The 9,659-nt window shown below is 48.7% G+C and overlaps 1 protein-coding gene across 1 annotated transcript; it reads left to right on the top strand.

Moving 5' to 3' along the window:
• The first annotated feature begins 1,120 nt into the window (after positions 1-1,120).
• FOXL2 (forkhead box L2) lies at positions 1,121-2,415 on the top strand. The gene has a single exon (XM_078668123.1). The coding sequence runs from the start codon at positions 1,121-1,123 to the stop codon at positions 2,045-2,047; it is 927 nt and encodes a 308-aa protein (XP_078524249.1). The 3' UTR covers positions 2,048-2,415.
• The last annotated feature ends 7,244 nt before the right edge of the window (positions 2,416-9,659 follow it).

Raw genomic sequence — 9,659 nt, 5'->3', positions numbered from 1 at the left:
TTTTTAGACAGTATTAGGGAGTGCACAGTGTTTTGTGAGTGCTTATCACATATCTGTCAGAGTAAACTGTGTTTTGTGAGCACATATCACGTTTTGCACAGTGTATACTAGCCGCATATGCGCTCTCTACTTTTTTTCGCGTGTACACTGTGTTTTTGCGAGTGTGCTATCATTGTGAGGGGAAGATTTGTGTTTGTTATCTTCGGTGATCTAGTGTATATCCTGAGAAAGTGCGTTATGTTATGTAATTGAAGCCTCTGTTTGTTTATGTGTGATTTGCCGTTTGGTTTTGTTACCTATATTTTTAGGGGACACCCCTGTTTTTGTTACTGTCATGTAGATGTTTGGAAGTGTTTGGTTTTGTGAGGAATGCTGCTTGCTTTTGTGTGCCATATTTCGAAGGCGAAGACCAGGCTTTTGATTGTTGATCTACTTTTGGAATGTGTGCCAAGTTTGGATTGGAGTCTGTAGTTGAGTCTAAAGCGCCCCGAAGAAGCCAGGAGGCGCCGCAAGCGCTATGAGAGATAGATCTTGGACTGGCTGGCGCACCAATAATTCTAGAATTAGAGAGAGAGAGAGAGGGGGCTTCTGCTGATGCCAGTGACTGACAGCCAAGGGAGGCCCCCGCAACCCCCGCGCGGCCACAGATCCCGGACCAGGGAAATAAAAAGTCCAACAAGGGATGATGTGGAGTCGCCCTGCGGCTGTGACTTGAGAGTGAACTCGGCCGTGCTCCGCCATAGGGCGAGGAGCTGCTGACGAAAGCGGAACCCTGCGCAGGACAGGGGGGGGGGAGCTGTAGGAGGAGGGAGTGTGGGACAGAGGTGAGGGGGAGGGAGGAGAGAGGTGAAGGAGGCGGGAGGAGAGAGGTGAGAAGCAGGGAAGAGGCCGCCTGGAGCAGGGAGCCCTCACACATCTGACTGCGCTGGGCACAGCGCTGAGAGGCACAGGGGTGGCAGGCCTGGTATCAATGGTGCCCAGCACTCACCGCCCCCTCTCCACGCAGAGCACCATCGGGGGCTGCTGACAGAAGCGCACCACCGCCCCAGCCCTACTTCCCTCGGCCGGACTCCAGCTGGCGCCTGGAAGCCCCTGCCCGCTGCTCGCCCCCCAGCCCAGCATGATGGCCAGCTACCAGGTACCCCCAGAGGAGACCACGGTGGCCCTTTTGGCGCACCACGACGCCAAGGAGCCCGAGCGCGTCAAGGAGGAGCCCGGCTTGGAGAAGGGCGCCGAGAAGCCCGACCCGTCCCAGAAGCCGCCCTACTCCTACGTGGCCCTGATCGCCATGGCCATCCGGGAGAGCGCCGAGAAGCGGCTGACGCTGTCGGGCATCTACCAGTTCATCATCGGCAAGTTCCCCTTCTACGAGAAGAACAAGAAGGGCTGGCAGAACAGCATCCGCCACAACCTGTCGCTCAACGAGTGCTTCATCAAGGTGCCGCGGGAGGGCGGCGGCGAGCGCAAGGGCAACTACTGGACGCTGGACCCGGCCTGCGAGGACATGTTCGAGAAGGGCAACTACCGCCGGCGGCGGCGCATGAAGCGCCCCTTCCGCCCGCCGCCCGCGCACTTTGCGCCCGGCAAGGCGCTCTTCGGCCAGGACACCTACGGCTACCTGTCCCCGCCCAAGTACCTGCAGCCCGGCTTCATGAACAACTCGTGGCCGCTGGGCCAGCCGGCCGCCCCCATGGCCTACACCTCCTGCCAGATGGCCAGCGCCAACGGGGGCCACGGGGGCGTCAAGGGGCTGGGCGCGCCCCCGGGCTCCTACGCGCCCTACGGCCGGATGCAGGGCATGGGCCTGCCCTCCATGGTCAACTCGTACAACGGCATGAACCACCACCACCCCCACCCGCACCACGGGCACCCCCACCACGGCCAGCAGCTCAGCCCGGCCAGCCCCACCGCCAGCAGCGCGCCCCCCAGCGGCGGGGGGCTGCAGTTCGCCTGCGCCCGCCAGCCGGCCGAGCTCTCCATGATGCACTGCTCCTACTGGGACCAAGAGAGCAAGCACAGCTCCCTGCACTCCCGGATAGACATCTGAGGCGCTGTACGCGGACTCTGACCCCCCCCCCCAGGGGGCTCCTCCCGCAGGTGGGGCGAGGGGGGGACCCCTGCCCGTGGGGCTCTGGCTCAGGGAAGCAGGCCCCGGGACCAAGACTTCCAGCAGGCGAATGAACAATCCACGGGTGTGAGACTCCATGGAAGCCAGTGGGGCATTCGATCTAGTCGGGTAGTTTAAGGCGGACTGGACCAATGGGAGTGAACGAGGCTGGCAGAAATGTAGACTTTGCTTCATTATGAGACGCGTTAAACCACAAGGGGGCATTGAGAAACAGCCTGGAGTGAGACTGGGCTCCAAAGTGTGAGACTCTGTGAAATCACTATGGAATAGAGGCTGACTGACCTGTAGAGACCGTGGCCGGTGTGTGAGACTGCTCGAGACTGCGGGGGGGGGGCTCCTTGAATGCACCCGCGGGTGAGGCTGGCCACAGAACTGCAAGACTCAGACCCTCCGAGCAAGAAATCCCCCCCCCCCAACCAAAACAGTTGCATCTTCCAGGAGCCCACGAGCACAAACAAGGCCGCGGTCCTGGAACCTGGGGCTGACGCGTGCCACAAGCGCCCTGTCACCGACTTGAGGCGGTCAGCTGAGGCTGCAAGGACTCAGAATAGCTAAAAACGTGCACCGTTTAAACGCGAGTCTCCTGTTTACATCAGAGCCATGGATAGGCTCAAACGGGGGTTGTATGGAAAATGCAAAAATGGGTTAACGACGAGGCAGGGTTACACAAAGTTGTTAAGAGGGCCACGACAGACCTTTTTTCTTATAGTGTGTCACAGATGCCAATATGTGAATGTTTCACCCAAAAACAAGGGGCTGGATTGCAGATTGCAGACAGTGCGTGGGCAGTCTGCGGGCAGTAAGTGTGCGTGAGACACGGCCTCCCCAGGGCAGAGTCGCAGGGATAGAGAGAAGGGCGGTTTGTGGGCAGTGGATTCCTTGTCATCATTCGATGGGCCGTTTGTGGGCAGTCTTAAGTCAGTCTGTGGCAGACAGGGTGGGAAGTCTATGGTCAGTATGCGAGTAGGCTACTGATAGTTGGTGGGACTCTATAGTCGGTGGTCAGTCGGTTGGCACAGTGGGGAGTCTGTGGACAGTGGCTGGGTAGCCTGTGGCCCACAGGCTACCCAGCCACTGTCCACACAGGCTGTGGGCTATGTCAGGGTATTCATTGGGCACTCTGTAAGAAGCCCTATGGTCAGTCTGTGGGTAGAGGCTCTGGGCAGTCAGTCTGGGGCCTGCCTCCCGGTCACTCAAGGGCACGATCCGAATGCCAAAGAGACGGGCACACAGTCAGCAGCGGGTCATAGAGGGCAGTCTGAGGGCAGTCTGCGGCAGTCTGTGGGAAGTTGGTGGGCAGTCTGTGGGCAGTGGATGAATAGTCTGCAAACAATCGGTGGCAGCGTATGAGCTGTCTGTGGTCAGTCTGTGTGCCACACATTGACAGCCTCAGCTTGTGGCAAGTGGGTGAACATCACGAGGGCAGACTGGGTGGGCAGTCTGTTGGCAATGATCAGTCTGTGGGCAGTGAGCAGTATGTGGTTAGTTTGTGGGCAGTCTGTCCTCAGTGCGTAGTCTGAGGGCAGTCTGTCCTCAGTGCGTAGTATGCAGGCAGTCTGTCCTCAGTGCGTAGTCTGAGGGCAGTCTCTCCTCAGTGCGTAGTATGCGGGCAGTCTGTCCTCAGTGCGTAGTCTGAGGGCAGTCTCTCCACAGTGCGTAGTATGAGGGCAGTCTGTCCTTAGTGCGTGAAGTCTGCCCTCAGTGCGTAGTCTGAGGGCAGTCTCTCCTCAGTGCGTAGTCTGAGGACTGTCTGACAGGGGACTGCCTCGTGGCCATTTCAGGTTGAGTGGTGGTGGAGGGGGGGGGGGGGGGGGGGTTAGCCAGTGAGTCTAGAGACTGCGATGGTGCCGACAACCAGCGGCCTGAAACGAACAACCCCGGCAACGAACCAGGCGGGACACCTGAGACACGAAATATCCCGCCGCCGGAGGAACCGTGGCCTTACACCCTCAGGAGTCTGACACCCGGAAGACCCTTCCTTCTCACACCCAAGACCGGCCTCATGACTCGTCTTTGTGCCTTTGCTGCCTGCCATGTTGTCAGACTCTGCTCCGTTCCCCTCTGACTGGGTATGTTCACGTGAAAAGCCCCTAACAAAAGCCACAAGACGCTTTCAACTGGTGTCTTACTACACTTAGCTATTCCCTCGGCCTAATTTTTTTGGGGACCAATTTTTACACTAGCGTAAACTAGCACTTTTTATTTTACCTTTTCTAGCATTGTAAATCCATAATAAAATATGTTTCTTTTAATGCTGTTTTAATATAATTTCTTGCAAGAGTATTTAAAATCTGTAAGACACTAGTAGTGCAAAACAAGCCGAGTGGTGACTTTTCTTCAACGTCGCTTCCTCAATAACTACAAATTTATAGAAAGGCCATAGTATCTGATCTCAAGCCAAAATACAAGTTAGTGTTGCCCATGTAAACATACCAGGATGGTACAAGCCTAGGACATGTGTACGTATTTTTGATATATTTGTGTACTTTTAAAATATGCAACACACACACACACAAACACCGTGATTTTTTACAGGAAATGGAGTGCTATGTGAACCCATAATTCAGAGCAATCCATGATATTTGGAAACTATTTTAAAGATCACTTCAAAATATGAATAACTTCATAATGAAAGCACCAACCCCTTTGCAGAGCGTTACCATTATCCATTATTTAATCAGAATTGTCACCATAAAAGGCAAACAGAAAATAAGAATTGCTAGTTTCACTTGCAGAAAGCAACTTTTACAAAGAAAGCTTTTTTAACATAGCAAATAGTATTTTTTTCTAAAATTCTACATTTTCAACTACAAAAACAGTGTACTTTTCTGTTTTACAAGCGGCTACCAGTCAGTATAGTTTAACATTTGACTCGCTGTTGTAAAAAAAAAACATTTTCCTGATGATAAATACGCATTTCATTAGGGTAAAAAGAAGTATACTCATAAAAAGCCTCTTTACGTGTACATTGGTCTATATTGTCAAAACAGAGCTCTGATAAGATATATAAAGTTCTCCCTCTTTAACGGCATCCTTTATGATGGCATCAGAACTCCTTTAAAAGCAATATAGGGCCGTATTATTTATCTATCTATCTATCTATCTATCTATCTATCTATCGATCGATCTATCTATCTGTTTGTCTGTCTGCTGTCCGTCTACCTGTCTGTCTGTCTGCCTGCCTGTCTGTCTAGCTATCTATCACACATTTTTTTACACTCCGCTTAGTTGTCCCATTTTAGAGTAAAGTATGGTTATTATTCTAACCAATTTCCTCACTAATAAATATATTAATACTAGGTTTGCAAAATGTGCGCAGTGTGCGTATATAACTATGTATCTCTGTGTGTGTCTGCCAAGCTATAGATCTATCCTAAAATATTTCCTAAAATGAAAGTGTTACGTATTTGATTCAGCTGAGCTGCCAGGACGCCGAGCCCCGTTATTGCTTTTCATTCGATGGCTGTGTTATGACGCTCAATAGATGTTGTTACTACAGCACGTTCCCAAAGAGAGCTCCCAGCTTCAGGAACCACGCCAGGTATTGTTCTATAAAACTCTGAAATGCCTTTTAGGTGTCCCTCGCCGTCCCATCCGCAGCCCTGTGACTTGGGGGCACGCATCGAGCCTGCAGAGCTCGTGCGCGCGCAGGCCTCTACGCCATACCCACGGGGGACAGTGGTTTTATGTTTTAGAAGACGTGTCCTGGTGCGCCCTCGTGCTCGGATCGCGTCACTGTCACAAGTGACGAGCCCGGGTGTTGTGTCGCGCGCTCACCGCTGATTAAACGACGGTGTCCGGCATGATCGATAAACAGATATTCGTGTTCATTAGGAAGGTTCGGATCAATAGATGCAGATACGCACCTCTGGCCCGGAGATCCAGCTGTTGACACATGGAAGGCTACCTCAGCAATCCAGATGTGCATATAGCAGCGCTTTAGGGCTGGTGTTCACGTGACATGTTGTAGGCGAGTGGTGTATACTGGTTAAAGTACTCCCACAAATAAACAAAGAACTCGGAGCTGATAGCGCTCTCTAATAATCTGCCTATGGCTGCATTAGGGGGATTTCTGTTCGCTGTTGTGCTGTCTCCGAAGCAAGCACCTTCTATGGCTTTACATGTGTGCGCGATACAGGTGTTACGTTGGTTTAACTTGTAAAATGCGTTTAGTAGTGGTCACATTATCAAATAAGAAGGCTTCCTTTCCACCCTGGCGCACTAAAATACTTAAATATGTTTGTGTTTGCAGTGCATCTTCGGGGTCACTTTCTTGTGGCAGGACAACTCTGCGTGTTGTGGTTTTTGCATGGTAGTTGTTGGTTGCATGTATCAGAATAAATGTGTTAATGGGGTTAGATTTCGACTTTTGTAAAGTATGTGTGTCTGTGCGTGCGTGCGTGAGTGTGTGCGTGTGGGAGAGCGTGTGTGTCTGTGTCTCTGTGTGTGAGTGCGTGTCTATAATCGGTAGTCCGATTTTGGGGTTGTTGTCTATTTTCCAGGGTAAACGTGACTTTATTTTTTTCCTGACAAGAAGTCTATTAAGAGCACACATATATATATATATATATATATATATATATATATATATATATATATATATATATATATATATGATGGCTGTGGAGTTGTCCGAAGTTGTGGAATAGTTGTTCTCGCGTCAGCACAGCTCTTCTTAAATAACTGCCAGAAAAGTGTAGTGTTGTTTTCTTATTTCAAGCAATTGCGGTTTTAGTTTCTTGTACCAGTCAGTAGTGGTGCTTGCTTGTTGCAACCATATGGCTGTTTTTGTTATTCTATCAGTGCAAGAATATTGTGATGTGGTTTTTAATGTCAGGCAGTTGAGGTCTTATTTTCCCTTTCACAGGTAGTTTGAGTGACTTTTTCTCATACCCAGAATGCCAATTTCTTATTTCAGTGTAGCTGTAATTTTACTTTCTTATACCAAGACGTTACGGTGTTTGTTTCTCATACCGGGACTTTACTAGAATGTAGAGATGGTGTATTATTTGTTCATTTTTTTTATCAAGGCAGTTGTGGTTGCTTTTCCCTTTACAAAGCCAGTTATAGCGTCTGTTTCTTATTCAATGAAATATATAATGTCATTCTCACTGTTCAATCAACGTTGTATATATTGTGGTATCTTTTTCATTTTTGAGGCTGCAGTAGTTATATTTGTACATCAAACTGTTGTGATTCAATTTTCTTACATCCGCTTGTTATGCTCTTTTAAAAAATTGAATCAGAACAGCTGAGTTTATATCAGTGTGAGATTTCGGTGTTATTTTCGTAAATCTGTTCAACTGTGATTTTCACTTATATAAAGCAGGTGCAGTGTTTTTTTTAACGAATTAAGGTAGGTGTGTTTTGATTATTTCAGTGCAAGAACGTTGATGCAATTGATTAAAAAAAAAATCTGGCAGTTGTGTTTTTTCCTATAGTTAGACAGCGTAGGGCTGACGGTTGTGCTTTTTATTTGTTACAGGCCAATTGTGATTTAATTTTATTTTCGTATTGCTTCCCAGTTTTGTAGTGATTGTGGTGTAATTTTGTATTTCACCTGTGAATTTATTTTTGTAACGGACCTGATTCTCACTGCGGTGTTTGTATCATTTGAACAATGATGGGGTTTTATTTGTTGACCCCAGGAAAGCTAGGATGCTATTTTCCTGTCGCAATTCGATGTGTCGGCCATTTCCCCACGACTGGACTGTTGTGGTGTAATTTTGTATTTCTCAATTTTGTGTGACATTTTCGGAGTGCAACACTGTTATTGTGTCATTTTCCTATTTTAGATATTTGCAGGGCACCTACAGTAGGGATATTATGTGGTTTTCTTATTTCGTGACTTTTATGTCAATTTCGTGCATCAGGACTGATGTCTCCTCATCTTGCTAACCGAGGACTATTGAGGGTGACCTTTCTGGGTTCGTGATTTTTGCGGAGTTGGTTTGTTACTGTACGACTGACTTGGTGCTGAGTTCTGCTTGCAGGACAGGTAAGTTGTTATTTTTTTTACTTCTCAATTGCGCTAATGGCATTTCTTATTTCGAGACTTGTGTATGATTGATGCAGTGTCATTTTCATATTTCAGGACTGAGTCTGTATTATTTTCTTATTTCAGAGTTTTGTGGCGCCATTTTTTTCCACAGCAGGACTTTTATTGTGTCATTGTCATATTCCAGGAATTTTGTAGTGTTCCTTTCTTATTCCATTGCTTCTGTGGTGCCGTTCAATACGTCTGGACTGTTGTGGTGCCGCTATTGTTATTTCAGGAGTGTGCGGTTGTCGTATTTTTATATTTCGGGACTACTGTGTTGCAGCTTTCTTACAGCATGATTGGTGTATACATGCTTTGTTGCTTTATATCTGCCATGTATGTTCTGAATCTGATGCAACCCCTGTATATGGCTTCTTTTGTACAACCGTGGTGTCTGTGTTCCTTTTCAGGTGGAGCTGTTAAACCATTGTACTCCTATGCAGTGCTTAATTTGAGCCGGTGTTTTCAGTGCTCTGCGCCGGCACTCAATTGTCAACACCTCTACGCATGAAAGCCTGCCACATGGTGGCGCAGTTTTTCGAGCACAAGAGTTGTTAGTATTCAATATTCTTTAAAATGACTAGGATAATCTGAATTGCCACACCTGGAGGAGTGTGATGCTTAGAAGGTGTGTAGATACTGTCATTGGCAGCGCAGGCATGGGCAAAGGGTGGTGCAAGCGGCCTCCTGACAAAGGCCTTGCCCTGGCACTTTCACAAATTCAGCACTGGCTGTCATGCGGCAGTGGTGTATTAGCCAGTCTGCAATGGCGGCGTTATTTGCCGTTCGGTTCCAAGCGAGTTGTGCGCATTGTTGTCTTTTATGGAGGGTTTTCCAAGCCTCTCTCTGCACTGCTTCCTCCTACGCTGCAGCCTCGCTGACTAAGAGATATTATCGGCTTGACTAGGCCTCGAACGGCCTCTTAAGAGGATCTCCGCTGCTTTTCGACACCTTCCTTGATTTACAGGATGTGTTCGTGTCAGGGGCCGAGGAGACGAGACGTTTGATCACAAGGCCTAACGAGCACGAGACGCGTTTCCAACCTGGGATGAGTTAATGAGGAGGACGGGTTCGGGTGGGAGGGGGCTAGAGGAAACAAAACTCTGGGTATTTACAATAAAATGTGGGTGGCGGAGTTGTGGCAAAATTGGTAAAAACGCGCTCCAACATATTTTTTTAAACGGGATGTGCTGTATTTACAAAAATACGCCGCACCCCTGCATTTCCCCTAGCGCTGGAGCTAAAAAAGCTGCCTAGCGCAAGCGCAGGTACCCATGTGCCATGTTGCAAGGGTGACTGCGCTGCAGGGGTGATTGTTTATGTGCAGGAAAAAATTCTGCACTGAAACAATCTTTAAAGGCGATTTGATGTTTTGTATGTGTGCTGCAGAAAGCTCAATACGAGGAGAAATGAATGATTTCTCCTCATATCACCATCCTAAGAACAGGTTTGACCTGGCCTTCATTTTTGGCGCTGCATCATCCTTGTAGA

Source organism: Lissotriton helveticus, chromosome 11 (assembly GCF_964261635.1).
Source record: "Lissotriton helveticus chromosome 11, aLisHel1.1, whole genome shotgun sequence".
Taxonomy (NCBI): domain Eukaryota; kingdom Metazoa; phylum Chordata; class Amphibia; order Caudata; family Salamandridae; genus Lissotriton; species Lissotriton helveticus.
Note: the sequence above shows the minus strand (reverse complement) of the source record. Positions and strands in the feature narration are given on the sequence as shown.

Coding starts and splice junctions, on each gene's coding strand:
- FOXL2 (XM_078668123.1), top strand. CDS start 1,121: ATGATGGCCAGCTACCAGGTACCCCCAGAGGAGACCACGGTGGCCCTT.